Source organism: Perissodus microlepis, chromosome 1 (genome assembly GCF_051167445.1).
Source record: "Perissodus microlepis isolate ML-2025 ecotype Zambia chromosome 1, ASM5116744v1, whole genome shotgun sequence".
Classification (NCBI taxonomy): Eukaryota; Metazoa; Chordata; class Actinopteri; order Cichliformes; family Cichlidae; genus Perissodus; species Perissodus microlepis.
This window is the reverse complement of record NC_140461.1, coordinates 3,736,351-3,757,497: the sequence shown is the minus strand read 5'-3', so window position 1 is coordinate 3,757,497 and position 21,147 is coordinate 3,736,351. Positions and strand designations below refer to the sequence as shown.

Genomic DNA, 21,147 nt, shown 5'->3' with positions numbered 1-21,147 from the left:
TGATTGTTGGTTTTTCTCTGTATGTATTATTGTAGGGTCTACCTTACAGTATAAAGCACCTTGAGGCGACTGTTGTTGTGATTTGGCGCTATATAAATAAAATTGAATTGAACTGAATTTCTGTCTTCTCTGTTAGTACAATTTATCAAACCCCATTTTCTATTATTTTTAAAATTGCCTTTAATCTGCATTCTTTCTGCTGGCCAGCAGGGGGCGACTGTTGTTACACAGTCGTAGTTGCAGTGATACCAACATACATTTAATTCTATTAGCCAATCAGCAATACAGCAGCTACTATGACAAATATACTAATGAACAATACAGACGTCTGTGGATGATAACAGCATGTCTGAGACACGTACTCAGTTCGGGGCTAAGAGTCCATAACTGAGTATTGTTTTTAAAACAAATCTTAAAAACTGAGGTTTAGCGTTTATTGTTTACACCCTTCTGTCAGAGGTTTGTAGAAATCCCAGGGAAGCAGATGCAGCTTCAGGTCATTTGAAACTCTCTTAAATAAGGCTGGTTTTGCCATTTTTTTTCTTGGCAGATCCTTTTCAAGTTCTTTATACAGGGAGTGCAGAATTATTAGGCAAATGAGTATTTTGTCCACATCATCCTCTTCATGCATGTTGTCTTACTCCAAGCTGTATAGGCTCGAAAGCCTACTACCAATTAAGCATATTAGGTGATGTGCATCTCTGTAATGAGAAGGGGTGTGGTCTAATGACATCAACACCCTATATCAGGTGTGCATAATTATTAGGCAACGTCCTTTCCTTTGGCAAAATGGGTCAAAAGAAGGACTTGACGGGCTCAGAAAAGTCAAAAATAGTGAGATATCTTGCAGAGGGATGCAGCAGTCTCAAAATTGCAAAGCTTCTGAAGCGTGATCATCGAACAATCAAGCGTTTCATTCAAAATAGTCAACAGGGTCGCAAGAAGCGTGTGAAAAAACCAAGGCGCAAAATAACTGCCCATGAACTGAGAAAAGTCAAGCGTGCAGCTGCCAAGATGCCACTTGCCACCAGTTTGGCCATATTTCAGAGCTGCAACATCACTGGAGTGCCCAAAAGCACAAGGTGTGCAATACTCAGAGACATGGCCAAGGTAAGAAAGGCTGAAAGACGACCACCACTGAACAAGACACACAAGCTGAAACGTCAAGACTGGGCCAAGAAATATCTCAAGACTGATTTTTCTAAGGTTTTATGGACTGATGAAATGAGAGTGAGTCTTGATGGGCCAGATGGATGGGCCCGTGGCTGGATTGGTAAAGGGCAGAGAGCTCCAGTCCGACTCAGACGCCAGCAAGGTGGAGTACTGGTTTGGGCTGGTATCATCAAAGATGAGCTTGTGGGGCCTTTTCGGGTTGAGGATGGAGTCAAGCTCAACTCCCAGTCCTACTGCCAGTTTCTGGAAGACACCTTCTTCAAGCAGTGGTACAGGAAGAAGTCTGCATCCTTCAAGAAAAACATGATTTTCATGCAGGACAATGCTCCATCACACGCGTCCAAGTACTCCACAGCGTGGCTGGCAAGAAAGGGTATAAAAGAAGAAAAACTAATGACATGGCCTCCTTGTTCACCTGATCTGAACCCCATTGAGAACCTGTGGTCCATCATCAAATGTGAGATTTACAAGGAGGGAAAACAGTACACCTCTCTGAACAGTGTCTGGGAGGCTGTGGTTGCTGCTGCACGCAATGTTGATGGTGAACAGATCAAAACACTGACAGAATCCATGGATGGCAGGCTTTTGAGTGTCCTTGCAAAGAAAGGTGGCTATATTGGTCGCTGATTTGTTTTTGTTTTGTTTTTGAATGTCAGAAATGTATATTTGTGAATGTGGAGATGTTATATTGGTTTCACTGGTAAAAATAAATAATTGAAATGGGTATATATTTGTTTTTTGTTAAGTTGCCTAATAATTCTGCACAGTAATAGTCACCTGCACACACAGATATCCCCCTAAAATAGCTAAAACTAAAAACAAACTAAAAACTACTTCCAAAAACATTCAGCTTTGATATTAATGAGTTTTTTGGGTTCATTGAGAACATGGTTGTTGTTCAATAATAAAATTATTCCTCAAAAATACAACTTGCCTAATAATTCTGCACTCCCTGTATTAGATTGGAAGAATCTGTTAGCTGCCATTAGAGCTCTACAGAAATGCTTTAATGTGTTTTTATTTTTCTATGATACAGCAGAGGAGCTGCTGAGCATTCTTGGGAATTAGACCCTCCTCTGCCTTTTTCACCTGAGGTGATACTCTGGCTTCCTGCGAACTTAAAGCTGGGTGCTCGATCCGCTCTGTATCTGTCGATGAATAATGGAATGGGTTCCTGATCTTGCCCTCTGATGTTCTGAGGGGTTGAGTACCAGGCTGTAGTAGCAGCACCATGCTGTTAGTTTGCAGACCTCCACCCTGTAGGCAGACTCAGTCCAACCACTGTATTGTTGTCTGGAGGCTTAATAATGGTGTTTTGCTGTGGCTGGCTGGAACGCGAATGTTGAGTACCTGGAGTTCTGCCCAAAGCGTTCAATTTTTTTCTCATCAGACCAGACCTTTTGTTTCATCAGACTTTTTTTCTTGTGCTTTCAGAGTCCTTTAAATGCAGTCTGGCAAACTTTAAGCGAGCTGTCGTGTGTCTTTTACTCAGGAGTGGCTTCCATCTAGCCACTCTACTCTAAGTGTCTGATTGAAGGACTGCTACTGAGTCAGTTACTTTTGGCTGAACAACCAACTCTCGGAAAAGTCCTGGTGGTTCCAAATTCCCTTTTCTCTGAAACACTCCAGCACTCCTCAGATCTACTTCTTTCCCCTTTTTAAAAAATCACAGATGAGTTTCCATGAATTTATGGCTTGGCACTTGTTTTGACATCCACTGTGAATTGTGGGGTGTTAGATACACAGATGTGGGCCTTTGAAAACTAAGTGCAATCTATTCAATTTGCCTCAGGAGGACTCTGGTTTTATCCTTGTCAAATGAAATGAGTTACTATTATACAGATGCATTGCTAGCCATAAAAATCCACCTGGACATGAAGTCCTTTACTCAAATCAGAGTTTGGGGTTTTATTGTGTATTAAATTTGCTACGCAGTGTCTTATATGAACTAATTAACCCTTTAAAGCCAGTCGGAGCGGGCACGCTCTGTTTTGCGTAACTATTTTAAAATCCCGGTAGCACTGCAACCACGTAAGCTAGCGCAATAATTTTTTTTGCATATGAAACCGGAGGAGTTGTACTTACATCTTATGCCATCAGCTTGTCCTAAGTCACAGTTTCCTTCCACATAAAGCTTTGCAAAAACTGCATAAAAAGCACTTGCAGCAACAAAAACATAATATTCCAGAAACACACTTTACCGATCCGATCAGCTGTTTGTAACACTTCCTACGTTGGAATAGACGTCAGCACGAACTTTCGCATGTCCACCATTACCTGCCCGAAACCGGAAGTGACGTCATTTTCGCGGAAATGTAGTTTTTTACCATCAGGGCCTCATGAGCCTATACTGGTGTTTTTAAAAGTTATCTTTGACTTTATGACTTTCTGTGTCGTTTCTGGGATGCTTAGGACTCATATTGCACTGCTGGAAATAGTTTATTTTGATGCATATGCTGCTTTTTTGCAAATTTGCACTATAATATTTATTTTCGTTTTTCCTGCAGTATATAAAAATTGGTGTATTTCAAAAATAAAACTATGAAGACACTCAAAATAAATTTCCTGTGGTGGGAAACTATTTTGTGCAACTTTTTTGTATTTACAGTTTTGAGGGATAAGCCTCTTAAATTTCTCTAACTAGAAATATATGTTAAAAAAACAAAAACGATTTTCAATTTTTTTGTAGTTTATTGCACTTTTTTGCAATTTATGTAATTACTATGCACTAGGGCTGCTCAATTAATCGAATTTTAATCTCGATTACGATCTGGGCTTTCAACGATCATTAAAAATGACTGAGCCGATAATTAGCCCCTCCCTCGTGCATTACACTCGCGTTGCTCCGTGTGGCAAATCGAGCGCACCTCTCTGCATTTCAAACACGTGTCACAACAATTAAGAGGACCCTAGGGAAGCTCGGAAAGCTAAGCAGAAGTTATTTGGAGAGTTACGGAGCCCCACAGGGGACATGGGAGAAAAAAAATTAAGACGGACTTTTGCGAGATCTCGCAAAACAAACTCGGGATCTCGCAAAAGTCCGTCTTAATTTTTTTTTTCTCCCATGTCCCCTGCAGGGCTCCGTAGAGAGTGACTGCCGTTGGTTGAAAAGAGAGGTAAAAAAAACTTCAGTGGTGTGGAAACATTATGGGTTCGCGGAGTCAGACGTGGATCAAGTAGACACAGCGTGTAAACTTTGCTACGGTGTCGTAGCTGCACCACAGAGCAACACTGCAAAGTTCACTAAACATAGATGTTTACATTTTTCATTTATTTCTTATATTGCAAACATTTGCACTGTTATCAGTATTTGCACACTATTTTATATTCTTTTTTGACAATCTTTAAAGTCATTATTCAACACATTGTTATTGTTAAATAAATATCGTCAAATAATCGAGATCTCAATTTCAGTGAAAATAATCGTGATTATCATTTTTGCCATAATCGAGCAGCCCTACTATGCACTTAATGCAGACATATTATTAAAATTTGGGCTATAATGGTTGTATTGATGTATAGCAACTTGAAATGCTCATAAAAATGGCACTACGGCATGTAAAAATATAATATAAGCTCTGGCGGTTCTATGGTAGGTCTTAAAGGGTTAATACTTCCATTACCATGCTGCTGCATGGTAAATGTACAAATTGTATTACTTTTTATTAGAATACCTATTTTTAATACTCTGAATATTTTCAGTGTGTTTTAGGCTTAGAAGTGATACCATGCACATGCTAAAAATAAGTGTTTATTATAAAATGAACATAGTCTGAAAGTACACAAAGTATGTCCCAAAGGTCAAGAGTTCCTCTTTAAACTCCAGTGGCTATTTTTTTAGCATTAAATGTGATATTTTTGTATTACGGTGAATCTGTTCATCATTGTCAGGTGGTGTTATTGTCATAGATGAGCGGTTCTCAGACTGTGGTGTGGGCCCCAGTGGTGGGTCGTGGAGTTTTTTGATGTTTAGGGAAAATTAATAAGCCAGAATTTAGTGGTGCAATCACACTCATGTTTATTTAAGCAACATTCAGTGTTGATTATTGACTAAAGCTTCAGATTCTGAGGTGGGGAAAGCCAGAAAAGGGTGGAGAACCGGTTTCATAAACATTTATTTTGTTTTCACACACAGAGCCAATCCATGTTCACAGCATGCCACAAAAATACATTCTTCAATCCACGTCAAAACTCAAACTGAACTCTTTACTGGGCCACAGCAGATCGGTTCTAGGACATTTGCAGCAGCAGATGGTTTTACGCTGGGAGGTTGCTCCTGCTCCAGTGCACTAGTTTCATCATGTGTGGATAAAATAGCAACATCAAGACCAAATGTATGCTTACAAAAAAAAAATTGATAAATAATCAGACAATACTGCTCAATGCTCAAAAGCCAAATAGTTATTTTGTCTTAAATAATAAACCAATCTATCGTCTAAGTGCCCCACACAGCAGTGGTCTGACAGCACAGATGCAGACTCTCTTAATCTTCCCTAAACACAGCATGGACTGCTTTTTATTGAACGCACCACCAGATATGTCTTTATATGCCATAGAATATCCCACTGAAATAGCACGAGCACCTACTTAAATCATGTAGAGATGGATTTTCCGATCCATCTAAATGATGTAAATTAAGGCTAATTAGTGTGACAGAGACGTTCTTCGCTGGACTGTTTCATGTATGCATTGGCAGAGCTTGCAGTCTGTGCTGAAGGTGCGTGTTGATGACCCTTTGTCTTACTGCCTCCTCACGCAGGAACACTGAGTATTATTCAGCTTCATGTAAATACATATTGAAACTCAAAGCCACACAGAAACACACACTCGCAAAAACCTCACAATAATCTACAGTTTGATTTACTATATTTAGATGAGGTGTTTTATTTAGAGACCATGACACCAAATGTGCCCTCACAGATAAATCATCACAGTCACAAGATAACTGTTTTGGGGGGGGGGGTTCATCCATATTAGTTTATATTTGTTGTCTTGACTGTGTTTTAGGGATCTTTGGAGCAAATTCCATGTGCACGCATTTGGGCATAGTCTAAGGAGCTTGGAAAGAAAATCATCTGGACTTCTTTAGGTTTCTTGAAGACATTTCATCCAAGAAGCTTCTTCAGTTCTAAGTACTATTGGTGGAGAGTCCCAAATTTTAAGTCTCCCAGAGGGCCATGGACCCCCTATTGATCCTCTGCCTAATCACACAAACCAACAGGTGTGGGCCACAGTCAGCCAAGGTTTCGGGTGAACCCATTGTGAAACCTAGCCTCACCCTATCTATCATGTGACTTGCTAAGGTTATAAATGGCCCAGGATGTGAGTGAGCATGAAGGCGTCTGGGAAGGGACCTCAAAACTGGATTATAGATGACATCCAATTGTCTGATAGATGGCAGACAATTGGATGTCCCGGATGACTGAGAACCTACACAGACACATTTGGGCATACTTGACTTTTGAGTAGTGACCAGAGATGGGCAGTAACGCGTTACTGTAATCCGATTACTTTTTTTCAAGTAACGAGTAAAGTAAGGGATTACTATTGCAAAAACGGTAATTAGATTACCGTTACTTTCCCGTAGGAACGCTGCGTTACTGCGTTACTAAAACCAGGATATTTTTTTTGCAAGAATGTCTCATGACAGTGACGTAAGCGAGTGCGACGTTCGTGACAACAGCTGTGCGCAGATCAACAATGGATCATATATCGAGTGCGGAGACAGTATGAGCGTGCAGCGTTTAAAGCGTGGAAGTACTGACCTTACTTTGAGTTTGATTCCATAAAAAGTGACAAAAACATTAACGTCCGTTGTGCGTGGGAAGAAAACTTCTTTTTACAGCGAAAAAAACCCCTAAACTTCCAAGCAAGTACCGAGTGCGCTATGACGTAATGGGAAATTCACAGAGAAACTCACGGATTCTTCCACTGACCGCTGCGGCACACCTGCACCAGGATAAACCTCCGCCTACCCTAGTCCTGCTTTACAGGTGAAAATAGAGCAAAAGGACCGCTAGTCTTTGACTTTATTTATTTTCTGTTGTGTTTTACTTGCATCTATTTGAAAGAGTGAGTGTAAACACAAAAAAAAAAATTTTTTATGTGCTGGAATGTGCACATAGTCAGAGAAACAAGTTTTAAAAAGGGACGTTTCCATTTGATTACATTTTGTATGATGGATTATGTAGAAAAAGTAGAATTGGGCTGAAAGATCTATCGTTTTATCACCTATTCAGGTTGTAAATCGTGTTTTTAAAAAGTAACTAAGTAATTAATTACTTTTGAAAATAAGTAATCAGTAAAGTAACGGGATTACTTTTTTGGGGAGGTAATCAGTAATTAGTTACTGATTACTTTTTTCAAGTAACTTGACCAACACTGGTAGTGACCAGCTGGAAAAGTTTGGCACCAAACAATCAACTTCATTTATGCTTGCAGTAACATTTTAGGTCTACAACCTTTGGAGAAAGCCATCGAACAAAAATAAGCTGTTTTGGTCATCAGCTGATGTCAGATAAACTACCTTAAATGGCATTTAAATGCATTTTCACACATATACTTTAATTTCTCTGCTCCAAAATCAGTTGATGGGTTGGTTTCTTTTCACTCTGAGCAAACTTCAATCAAACCAGCATGCGTCACTACAGAATGCTTATTAGCCAGATGTATCTGGGACAGGACCAAGAAATTGACAGCATTTCTAGCACACAATGGCAGATGGTGTAAGCTGTGGTTTGAGGAGGGAGTCAGAGGGGACTGGTGCAGCTCCAGAACCAGACAGAACACCGTGTACTAATGGGAGGTGAATGATTTGAAAGAGGGAGCGAGGTTGGGGCATGTAAATTAGAACAAACAAGCTTGTAGTGCAGTGGGGTCATATATACAATGTGAACTGGAAGGGCAGTCTATGAGGCTCATGGAATTCAGATATGGAGAGTGGGCAATGAACCCTGGACGCTGTGGAGGGTTCGTGGTTTCACTCTTAGGTCTTTGTTTCCCCCGCTGTAAAGAACATGCCAGGCTAGTTCTCCCATCATTCAGTCCTTGTTCCTGCCTTACACCTGGAGCCGGTCCCTGGAAGCTGGAAACAGAGGATGAGATTCCCTGCAGAGATCAATAAATAAAAAAATAACAATAATAATCAATAAAAATAGATTATTGTGATTTACCTGCTACTCTAATCTTTGGCTGGTTAGATGCATGTGTAGCCCTCATTTTTCAATATCACGGTTAACAGCACATTTCCATGTAGACTTTAGTGCTAGTTTGTTTACCTACTCTTGTTTCCCTGCCGGGGCTCAGCCTGCCAGCATTTGTGGATCAAACGCAGACACATCCCTCCAGCCATCTGAGATGAAAAGGAGCTTTTATATTATAAAAAGCCATTAAAGATACAATGATGGTGACAGTGTTTCAGGGTGGAAAATTACTTAACATGATTTCAATTCGACTTGAAGGCATTTAGGTTCAAAGAGAAAGACTTGAAAGTGCACCTTGGCCCAAAAACACAAAATCATTAACTTTCAATTACATATATACATAACTAAATCACCATGATTGTCATCCCAAGGCACTTTTCACAGTAAGGTAAATACCTTTCAGTATTTTAGATGGAAACCTCTATGACATAACTATTCTCTATGAGCAGAAGGAACCTTTTAACAGTAGGACGTCTCTGGTAGAAGCAGACTCTGGGAGGGCAGCCATCTGCCGTGACTGCTTAGAAAGACCAGACAGAAAAGAAGATCTTAGAGAGACAAGAAACAATACAACAATAAACGCTCGACAGGTTGCATCATAAGTACAGAACATGCAGTTCTCCATATACCTGCAGAAAGTGAAGGAGGAGAGAACACAGCACAAGCAGGAGGGAGACGATATATAGGTGCACCTTTGTAGAGACTTTGCTAACAGTTTTCAGATTAAAGCGTGCTGTTTAAGGCAGCAGTGGCTGCTGTCACCTGTAGAGCTGGATGATTGTTCAAATACTTTGGGGACCGACACTGAACTCGGTCCATCACAGGGGAAATTTGCCTGCTGATTTTTTTATTTATTTATTTTTTGATGATGAAATTTCCTCAAGGCAAAAAAGTGCACAAAGTAATTTAAAATTCATTTAGAGTCAAAGCCAGCACAATTTTCCTGAGCTGCTTTTTGTCCCTCACGAGTGCCATTAAACCTGCTTCTCACTGGGACTCAACCAGCTCCTCACATGGGCCATTAAAACCTGCTTCGCCTCAACCAGCAGGCTCAGCCGGAGTCCCCTCAGTCCTTCTAAAAAATAACATTTTATTTCAGTTCTTCATTCTTCAGACAAGTAAGAGGGTGGATTCAAATAATTTATTTTTTATTTATGTTTATCTTTCCTGCAAAACTCAAAAGTGATGCATGATTTATTAAAAGCACTACAGAGAATAAACTGCTGATCGGTATTTGTATGTTTGTTTTGTGGCTTTTTACGTTTGCGTTCTTTGTCTTTTTGTTTGTTTGTTTATAGTTAAGTCTATAGTTAATAGGAAATTTCAGAATGAGGTGCAGTGAGATGTTGATGCAAGCAGTGTTGCCAACTCCTCAGGAAGGAAAATCGCTATTGGCTGTCCTAAAAGTCGCTAGAAGTCGCTAAATGACGTCATCGCCTAATTTGCATAATTGGTCATGCTAATGTAATTGTAACCAACGTTGTAGGCGAGAAAAATAACATTGTAGAAGAGACATAAAGGGAGTAAAAAACGTCCTAAATGCATTTAGAATTTATTTAGAACTACAGATTAAATTTATTTTAGCAATTATTGTTTTTTTTAATGTCACAATTCCAACCCTGATCCTCTATCCGGGCTTGGACCGGCAAAAGTGACCCGATATAGGCACTCTGGTGGAGTTACTTTGTGTGTGTGTGTTTATAAGTAGTTTTAAACCTTGTGATCCACAAAACAGCATAACAGTAAAAGAAGAACTGACTGCGTTGCAGTCAGTGCGGGAGCAGCGGTTTCGCTCATGCGCGATTCATTTGCAGTTCGGACGCATAGGTGTGAACGTCTCCTGCCCTGATAGCAGCTGGGGGAGGACTATCCTCCGCCTGTGAGCGCTTTGGCACGGGCGAGGTGCCCACCGCAGCACCGCTGCTTGTTGAGAGTAAGAGCGATACGCGCTTTCACGTCAAAAAGTCATCATAAATAAGTCTCCAATAATACCAGAAAAAGTCGCCAGATTTGTTGCTAGTCGCTTTTTAGGAAAAAAAGTTGCTAAGGGGGTCTGAAAACTCGCTAAATATAGCGACAAAGTCGCTAAGTTGGCAACACTGGATGCAAGTGAAGGAGAACATGTTTAGGCTCGAAAACCAAAGTAAACCCATCAGAGAGAGAGAGCAAAAGCTTTAGGAATGGACAGATTTTACTGGACCATTGTTGGTCTCAGTCTTTTAACTTCAAATATTTACTGTTGTTAATTTTCATCTGGTCTATAAGTCAGACGTCATTAGCCGTGTCTGGGCCCAAACTTTGCCGCAGAGTTGAAAAACTGTCTAAATTTTTTCATCTGTAACAAAATGATCAGCGTTGCTGCATTACCAGGTGTAACAATTAAGTTTAACATCCAGGCATCCACGAAAACACAATTTATTAAATTTAACAGAGTTAGAAGTTAGCAGGAAGTTAGCTCGCTAGTTTCCATCTAAATATAATATAGCATGATCTGACTGAGAGATTTCTGAAACAAATTAAGACTTACAGCTCTGCTATCACTTCCAACATAAATGAAGACAGAAAACTAAACAGCAGTGACGTTTTAAGGTTACTGAAGTTGGGCTAGCCGGTATATAATGATGTGCTACGTGATCGCTAGTGACACAGCTATGTTAGCATAGCATAAACACAGTGAAGCTGGAGGATGAACGCTAACTTTTTTCCACTCGATAAAAGTTAACGTGAAGGTTCCCGATGGTTAGAGACAAATGCAATCACATGGCATGATGCTGTAAACCAGCGGTCCCCAACCTTTTTTTGCGCCACGGACCGGTTTATGCCCGACATTATTTTCACGGACTGGCCTTAAGGTGTCGTGGATAAATAAAACAAAATAAAACTAGTACCGGTACCGAAAAAAAAAAAAAGATTTATTCATGACACACCTGAAAAGACCCAGGAAAACCGAGTTAACGATAAAAACGATAACAAAATAACGCTGAAAACCGATAAAAAACCCTGAAAACCATACATTTCACACCTGAGCCTCAACTCTCGCGGACCGGTACCGGTCCGAGGCCCGGGGGTTGGGGACCGCTGCTGTAAACGGACCAAACTTCAGTCAGGAGAACAACTGAGATAATCCATCCACAATAGGAGGTTAGTCATTCATATACTGCTGCATGGCCTGGGCTGTAGTTACATTGTAAGGTTTTAAAAGCTGAGCTTTAAAATTGGTAATAAAAACTTAGAGAGGCCGACAGTGATCGCTGACTGTTTTTAGGAGCTTGTAGATTAAATAGAACAAGATGCAAAGCAATAAAACATGTTAAAAACACAACATCCTTATTAAACGCAGAGTAGTTTGGGCCCGGAAGCAGGATTCATCACGTCATCACTTAAAGACCGGATTACTATCTTTTCAAATGTGGATTAGTTTGATTGTTCTTACCTCTCAGCCATAAAAGGGTGATGGGGTATTGTCGTCACCCTGCTGGGCAGACACCTAACCATAATTATATCTGCTGAAAATCTAGATCTTGTATTCCAGTGATGTTGACCTCCATGTCAGAGGTCAAGTTTTCCGAAACTCTTCTGAATGCAATAAGTAGAGAACGAGGTGTGTCTGTCTATCAGTGCGCATCATTAGCAGCCTGTTTATCTGCAGTGCATTCTCACAGTTAATGTCTGCGCCGTCTGTTTGTGGACAAAACACTGATTGCATTTATATTTTAACGGTACGTGACTCTGAACGCCCCCCAAGCTGCTTCGGATGATCTGAAATTCCACACTCGATGAAAGTGAACACTTCAACCCAACAAGAACAGAGTTCAGCGATCCAAGGTGCATGCTGATGTGTTGGAAAACTTGCCAGAATGCGCACAGAATTAGAAGTACTGAATGAAGCAAGAAAAAAAATCTATTTTTAATTCTTACGTCTCCACCGCAAACATTCGCTGTAGCTTCTCTGTCTGTTTGTACCCCGTGCTCCAAAATGTCCCTATTCATAGCCGCATCTTTATCAGAGCGCAGCTGAGATATGACTGCACCTCTACGACACCACTGGCACAATTTTTTTTACAACAGGAGGTGGAGGATTAAAGAAAGGACACATTTGGATCAATAACAAGAGCAGTGGAGAGTGCAAAAGATACAAAGACTCGCTGAGCACAGTTACCTTGAGAAAGCGAACAATACAGAAAACTGAGCTAAGACGTTGGACAGGTACTGGCCTTGGATTAAGTGTTTTATTAACTTTCCACGCAGGGCTTTACTGCCCTGTGAGCTAAATGAATTACATTCAATAAGTAATAAGAATAACTTTGGGGGCCAATTTACTTACAGTTTTTTATGCATGAATATAGTCAGTGTGGGAAGATTTGTATTACTACAACTGAGGGGCAGTTTGGCTTCCCAAACAGTGCCTGGAAATTCAGCGCCTGCAAGGAATCCATTATTAATGTTCAACCCTATCATTTTCCGGTACATGTAGTCATTTAACTCCAGGAACCAGAGGAAAAAACAAAAAGAACTCATTGCACCTGTGAATGTGTAGAGACGTTGTCTGCTGCCTATTGGTACTGACCTTAAAATCCTGTTTAAAATATAGCACAACAAAAAAAAGCAGCGAGAAGAAGAGTAGTGATAGATCAAGCCCACAGAGACAGATGGCTCCAGTAAGCAGAATTATAGTTTGATGAGGTAAAATCCATACTATATTATTGACCTGTGTTGACGTTCTCATAGACACTGATCTCATTGCAGGGCAGCTCGGATATTGATTGTCTGACTGGAAATCCCATTACGCACTCGCTCATTCAGTGCCATTTGAACTGCAGAAGGTACGATGGATATCCCTGCTCATCACAGAGAGTAGCGGCATGCCACCTCGCTGCACGCAGTCTTATAAAGAAAGTCGAGTTTTAAGGGTCTCTATGCTCGACATTTACTTGTTAGCAGCACTTGTAACACTCATCGTGAAGCGAGCGATGGGCTGGAAGTGAAGTGGTTTAGGCGAATAGCCCAGGGCGTCTGTTGAAGATCCAGAAATAGCTGAAGGGTTTGACCTAACGTAGCGGTTGTTGTTAAAGTCCAATGGAATCAATAGACACAAACTTTAAAGAAGGGGTGGAGCGGCTGAGTGGAGGAAGAGAACCATTAGAGGAGTTTGGACGGAGGGAGGGCGAGTTGAAGGCAGGAGTAAGAGTTAAGCAGAGAGAGTGAGAAAGGAGTGATGGTCAAAGACAGCACAGGACCTTGGAGGCAGTGTAAACAAATAAACACATAATCTTTCTTTTCAGGCTCGCTCTTTACTTTCTCCAGCACACACACACACACACACACACACACACACACACTCTGTCAGAAATACCGATCAAATTCTCCATTTCTTTGTTTGCCCTCTGGAGAAGACTTTGAACAGAGCAGATTCTTCTTGTACACCCTGACCTCCAGCTTCCTTGCTCACCTCCCCGTGGAGCTCACTCCAGCCACCTCTTCATACCGGCACGCGCGCACACACACACACACACACACTTGCTTCTCAGCAGAGGGGAGCAGGAGAAACATAAACACATAAAGGCATAAACTCCACCGTCATAAACTAAGCAGTAACACACCTCTTATATTTCCAGATTATTTGCTTCAGTCTATAGAGGTTGTATTTCCTCTTCGTATAGGCCTGTGCCATAATGCGAAGGATATTGATTCATGCGGTGGAGCACAGCAATCTCACGTCAGCTTAGGATCACATTTCTTCGTGTGCTTTGTCACATCTTTTCTTTTGTGCTGTGAGAAAAAGAAATGCTTAATGAAGCGTTGGTTAGCCTGCACAAATGTACGTGTAACTCATAGTGAAACTGGATTTCTAGTCGTTCATTAACCGCTCACTGTTTAAAAGCCTTAAAGCCTCTGAAAATGTGGTGGTTGGAAAAAGAGGCAGTACACTGTGAGTAACCATAACAAGCAAATTTCTTTTTCAAGGTCATCTCCTTCTGTAACGCTGGACCCCGTTTAGCTCTCTTACTACACTTGGATCACTTGCAGTCCAATGCACTGCCAATTTCAGCATGGTCCTCTAACGTGTGCAGAGAAATCATCTGACAGATGATCATCACATTTGATGGGAGCTGGTCCCAGCACAAAGTTTAGGACTGTGCTCAAGGTTGTTTTCTTTTTGTGTTTCACAGGTTTGTGCAACATGAATTTGTCTTTCAGGCTCAATCTGTCAACATTCATTCACCAGCTATTTCATTTTGTATCTATATATATATATAATCCACCCATTTCATAGCAGCAACACAATGCATTTTAGCATCTAGGCAACAAGGTTAAACTGAGTATCAGAATGAGGGGGAAAAGATGACTTAGGCAACTTTAAATATGGTGTGGTTGTTGGTGCTAGATTCTGAGTATATCAGAAAGAAAATAACCAGTGGGCAGCAGTTCTCTGAGTGGAAATGTCTCGTTGATGTCAGAGGATGATGCTTTAAGCTAATAGGAAGGCAACATTCATCAAATGACCTCTACAGTCGCCAAATCTCAATTGAATGGAGAACCTTTGGGATGTGGTGGAACAGGAGATTCACATCATGGAAGTACAGCCAACAGGTCTGGGCCACATTTGTGATGCTGTCATGTTAATATGGAGCAAAATCTTTGAGGAATGTTTCCAGAACATTTCCTGGCTACATAATGAAGCATTAGGTAGTTCTGGGCTTCACAAATGCATCCTCTGTCGTTACATTGTAACACCCAGGGTATCTCAAGATATAGGGCTGTGTTTAGCCATAGTATAAAGTAAATGTCATTTCACAGATATAATCATATGCCCCAATCGTTTATAAAATGCTCCTATTAATATTGATTGATGTTGTCGTTAAAGTATCTATGAGCTCTGCTTTGTTTACATTCTGCTTCTACTACCAAACTAATGTTGGTTATATAAAAATATATATAAAATGCCAGCCTTGCAGTTGGTGTATTTATCTTTATTAACTGCAATACTGACTCTGCTTTTGTGTGTGTGATAAACGGTGAAGTGAAACCTTGGAAAATGCACAGCAGAGAGAGTAAATGGTAAATGGTCTGTATTTGTATAGCGCTTTACTAGCCCTAAGGACCCCAAAGCACTTTACACATCCAGTCATCCACCCATTCACACACTGGTGATGGCAGCTACATTGTAGCCACAGCCACCCTGGGGCGCACTGACAGAGGCGAGGCTGCCGGACACTGGCGCCACCGGGCCCTCTGACCACCACCAGTAGGCAACGGGTGAAGTGTCTTGCCCAAGGACACAACGACCGAGACTGTCCGAGCCGGGGCTCGAACCGGCAACCTTCCGATTACAAGGTGAACTTCCATGATGGTATTCTATAAAAGGACATCTTTTTTCTTTTTACGTTGCAATTCTGATGTCCATCTGTGCAAAAATATGTTTTTTCCTCTTTACTCACCAGTTTTTTCCTCTTTCCAAAAACTTCCTGCCACCAGGGTTCCACAGCCCACCCCTGTGTGGCCCCCTCAGTGCATTAAAAGCAAATGTTTTAGGTCCACAAGAACAAAACCATCTCTCACTACAAGGTCAGCTTTCAGAATTGGCTGCCTGCAACTTTGCCGTTACCCCAAAGTTACATTTCAGCTTTTGGGCTCAAAACACAAGTGTTCAAAACAGGACTTCCAGGGAACTATCTGAAAAAGCTGCAGCACCAAACACATTGCAGATATGCAGCAGGAGTCTACCTTGAAGGGGAGATGTTCAGCCTGGTTCTGTAAGAGGTTTCTTCCTGTTAAAAAAGGAGTTTTTCCTTCCCACCGTCACCAGTGCTTGCTCTTTTCAATGTATTATGGTGGAGTCTTTATCTTACAAAATAAAGGCTTCGAAGTGACCGTTGCTCTGATTTGACGCTGTATAAATAGAACAGAATTGAATTAAATTGCATTGAATTGAAACATAGCTCCACCGTGCTGCTGTGCCACAGGTGGTCAGAGTCCACAGGGCACCTTTATATTGTAAATCTTTAAAAACACTATCTATTATTTTGTCCTGGCTCTTGCTATTGTGCATTTTCCTCTCAATGGCCTTAAATCCTCCAGCCGTGTAATCTCATTGGCTCTGGGCACCTCCGGGCTGCTGGACCAGCTGCTTCTCCACATTGTTTCGACTCATTTATTGTTTCTGTCTTGGGGAAGCTCAGGGCACCTCACAGTAAATGAGGCTCATTGCAGTCAGGGCAGGGGGACTGAACCTGTGACCTTGTTTTTGCCAGTTCACTGTCTCTCGAACATGAAAGCAGCCACTGCAGCAGTCAGACACATGTGGGCTCTCCTGAAACAAAAGTCTTTTTTCTTTTAGCCCCTTTCCCCTTGTTCTTGTTCACTCGCCATTAAAAGCCATAACGCCCATCTTAAAATGAGACAGCAAATCTCTTGAAACAATTTCGTCTTATATATCTGCCAGGCGCTGGAGTTGTGGTGAGGGGGGACAAGATGACAGTAAATGAATATTGATTTTTCCTCTCGTACTGTGCAGCTGGTTTCTGGCTGAGTGAATTTACTCTTACAGAGTTGTCGGAGGGTGGGCTGTTTAATGGGGTGTTATCAATTCACAGAGCGTTTGAGTGCTTTCTGTTGGTGTGCTTACATGATGCAGTGGCTGCTGGGTTGTAGTTATGATGTAAGAGAAAGACATTCAGAGTTAAAACGCAGGGGTTGATGCAGAAGAAGAGACCGTGCACGTTCAGATGATGTGTTTGAGTTGTTTAAGATTCCAGATTTTTCACGCTCGTGTCTTACCTCGGATTAATCGGATTTGAGCAGCTTGGGTATTTCTAATGCTGCCAGTTGTTGTATGTGATTGCTGCTGTTCTTAAATGTGATTAAACACAGCTTTCTGCTGCTTTTGGAAAAAAAAGAAGCAGATTTGAAGATAGCATATGTCTCTGTGAGTAATTCACTCAGTTAATGACGTTTGCTTGTAAATTATTAAATATTATTTCAACACTGCACTCCAGATTCTACAAGTTGCCTCTTTTGCAGTTCTGTGGGGGGAAAAATGTGTTTTGATTCGGTTGTTTGATTTGAGAGTGGCGGGAAGTGCAGCTGAATTAAAAGGAAAAAATTAAAGAGTTTGTGTGGGTGTAAAGCAGGTTAATATTATGGAGAGGCTTAGAGTAGTATTATCAAAGGCGAGAGGTGATAGGTATGAGACAACATGCGGGGGATTTGTTAGACATTTGAAAAGGTCACAGCAACATTACAGTGAGAAAGACGCAGAGACTGTTTGAGCAGAAAATCCGTGTGTGTGTGTGTTTTGTGTCTACAATCTGCTTTTTAGGATAACGTTGAATCGCCTCAATGGGAGGTAGCCCTGTGGAGTATTTAAGAGGACCGGCTCCATACTTTTATTCTTGCACTCTTTGCGTGACACCCAGTTCATAATAATCTTTATTTCTCTTTGACCGGGCCCAGGTGAAGCTGCTCAGTTCGCTCTCTGCGTGAAACGAGCCCTTTCAGCGCCCCTCCCTTTAAGCCCACTAGCTAATTGGCTGCCCCTCATAAACAAAAGGGTCAAACAGCAGGTGGGTGGGGTTGTTGTTCTCATAGCTATGGTATCTGGCAGGCATGCCCGGGATATTTAGGACAGCTTGAAGCCTGTGTTTCTGGCTTACAGCATTAGTTTCAAACTTGTTCTGGCATGCTCCTCTTCAGAAGCCAGAGAAAGGTCACAGCCCACAGTTTTCATCCATTATTAACAATGAAAAAAAGGTCTACAGTGAAACGCGGCCTACGTTGAATTTTACTTAGAAGTGCAAATTTTACAGCACGATAGCAGGACCGTCACCTCACAACAAGGTGCTGGGTTGGAATCCACCTTTCTGGGCGGGGTTGTGATGTTCTTCCTGTGTCAGTGCAGGTTCTCTCTGGCCTCCTCACACAGTCCAAAAAATGCTGTTTTTGGGGTTAAGTTAATTTGTGATTAGAAATAGGCTGTATGTGACTGTGTTGGCCCTGTGATAGACAGGCGCCCATTCCAGGATGTACCCTGACTGGTCCCCCAATACCAGCTGGGACAGGTTGAATTGGATAACTGGAAGCCTGACCCTGACTGTGGTGGCTCTGGGGCCCACTCCACAGTTTGACAATCACTGGTTTACAGGCAGTACCTCAAGCACAGACACGAACTGACAGCACCTGCAGTTCTTCTATTGGCCACTAGGGGCTGTTCAAGCAAGTGAATTCCCATAAGCTGCCATGTTAAAATGTCCAGTGTAACAGCATTAAATGTTACAGTGTTAACACCTTAAATGTGATCAATTCTGGTTCCAAAACACCAGAGACCAGAATGCTAAAACCAGTGAGTGTGATTACGTCTGTCTTTTATATACAGTCTGTGGATTATTTTTATGTAGGCTGAGCTCACGAGCACCCATCATGACAGAAAAGCATAGTAGGTTCCCTTCAAGGTTAAATGTGTCAATAATGGGAGTGTAATTAATTCCAATAAGACATCAGGCGGCTAATTTTCCTCCCTCCCATTATCGAGGCCGGTATCAGTACCCTCTTAATGCCGTTTACAGTCAAACACTGTCAGCACTAAGTGAGCCGCCTATAATCCGAAGCATGTTCAGTGTCTACAAAGCCTGTCAGTCACATGGCTATAATTACCTCTAACTACAGTGATACTGGCAGATGTAAAGGAATGAGGTTGTGAATAATTTTAAATTAGCATTTTAATTAGGTTCACATGTTTATTAGTCTTTAATTGAAACTCTGATTCTGGCCAGATGTGTCAGCCACTGATATGTTTAATTTCATACTTAATAACTATTTAACATGATAGAGGCAACGCTTCGAGTCAGCGCTGTAACTGATATGATTGTAATGATCCAGTTTCTCAGAGGTGCAGAATCAGGGAGTTTGTAAAATGTGGTTAAAGAAAAAAATAAAATGAAATTAACGTGCCCATGAAATAAAGTACGGGATTCATTTGGGGGGGGGGGGAAATTAAACAACAGTTTAAGGTCAGCTATTGCATTTTTATTTAATTCAGCGAATAGAAAATACGGTCAAGACATTGGTGAGGAAATTAAAATTGTGTCCTTCAACCTTTTCATCAAAGAATCGCATAGTTTCAGCAATCGCAGTCGTGCTTACCTTGGACCTTGTTAAGGTAATCTGCTTCTCGAAGCTCCTCCTGTGTTGGTTTAGTCTGACGGTATCTTCTTACTCACTGTACAGTCCAGCTGTTACTACAACAGCTTTATGAGGAAATCAGTAAGGCCACGTTGTTATCCATCCAATGGATGAAGAGATAAACAAACAGCCTCGCTTGGTTAAGATCCCTTTCACTCTGAGCAAATCAACTTCTTTGGCAGATGGTGTCCAGCATCTTTTATTTGTTCTACGTCTCATAAATGTTCTTTGATTTGTCTGTCCATCACACTTAGCCGCTCTCTAATCTTTGCAGCTCTACCTGGAACGTCTCGTCCCTCGTCCCACACGGAGAGTAGTGTTTTGTTGCCTGTAATGAAGGCGCCACCTGAAGACCTATGAGGTGTTTGTTTCTCAGCCTAGAGGCTGACCTGCCTTCTAGCTCAGTTGGTCATGTGGCCTCCTTTGTTTCTGTTTAAAGACATTTTTCGTGTGAAAATATTTTCATGAAATATGCCTAATTTTTCAGAAGGAGAATGCAATGCCCGAACTCGGAAAGGCCAAAGTTCAACAACCAAACAGCCAAATTCATCACCGTTTTCAGCAGCAGATCAGGCTTTTATCATGATAAACATCCAGCCTGCTCTGAAGCAGGTAACCATAGTGATCTAGCCAGGTGAGAAGAAGTACCTCACTAACCCATTAATCTCACTTTGTTCTGCACCCCCGAGGTTTCCCAAGGATGCACGAACTCACTCATGGCATTTTTGACAATCTTGAGAAAGATTTTGACTGTCACAGAGATTTTTGCCAGTCCTTGAAATATATTTTGTTAAACATCAGCAGCAGAACACTCGTTAGCTCAAACTCTGAAGCGTCATCGTCACTTGATTCCTAAAACGTATCACGTCTCTGCTCGCACTTTTCTCAAATGATGCTCAAGGCCATCTCCATCAAGAGCGCCTGTCTCTGAGGGCATATCTTGATTGAAGGATTTTAATCATTCAATTTGTAATGCTAATGCCTTCAACACCGTCTTGTCTCAACTGCAGTGCTGCTACTGGGCATTTTCCTCTACACTCGCTGGAGGTCCTACAAAGGGCTGAAAGAGGGCGTTTACCACGTCTCGGCGCATCACGACGGCTGGGAGGACATCCGGGAGAACGTCCTCAACTACGATGAGGAGGGCGGTGGGGAGGAGGACCAGGTACACCCCTCGCACGCTCACATTCATGCAGACTGGACCCTTTGCTGTGAAAGTTATCAAAGCAAATCAGAAAGAAACCTTTGTGCACACATACACAACTGTTAAAAGTGATGTTCAGTATGTAACTGCTACATCGCCACGTGCTTGCTTGAAGTTGAGATGTTTTAATTTTGATTTCAAAGACTTTTATTTTGGAAATTCTTAGCAGTGGATGTATGGCAGCAGCTCTATAATAGATTCTGTCAATTCAATTTGGAATAAAATCCTGCAGTGTGTGTGCTAGCGTTTTAATTAGGCCCACACAAAATCCTTATCTCCTCTCCACCAGCCAATGTAACCCACAAGCACTCAACGGTACTTAAGAGCTTGCATAATATCACAGCTTTGATCGCAACAAACACATGTGGCTGCTGAAATCATTGCTGAAAC

At 41.5% G+C, this 21,147-nt stretch overlaps 1 protein-coding gene across 1 annotated transcript in view; it reads left to right on the top strand.

Moving 5' to 3' along the window:
• Positions 1–21,147, top strand: part of LOC146393167 (neural-cadherin-like) — a 325,691-nt gene that overhangs the window by 300,587 nt on the left and 3,957 nt on the right. Inside the window, exon 36 of the mRNA XM_084927227.1 lies at positions 20,564–20,718. Coding sequence (XP_084783353.1) covers positions 20,564–20,718 — 155 coding nt within the window. The remainder of the gene's footprint in view (positions 1–20,563; positions 20,719–21,147) is intronic.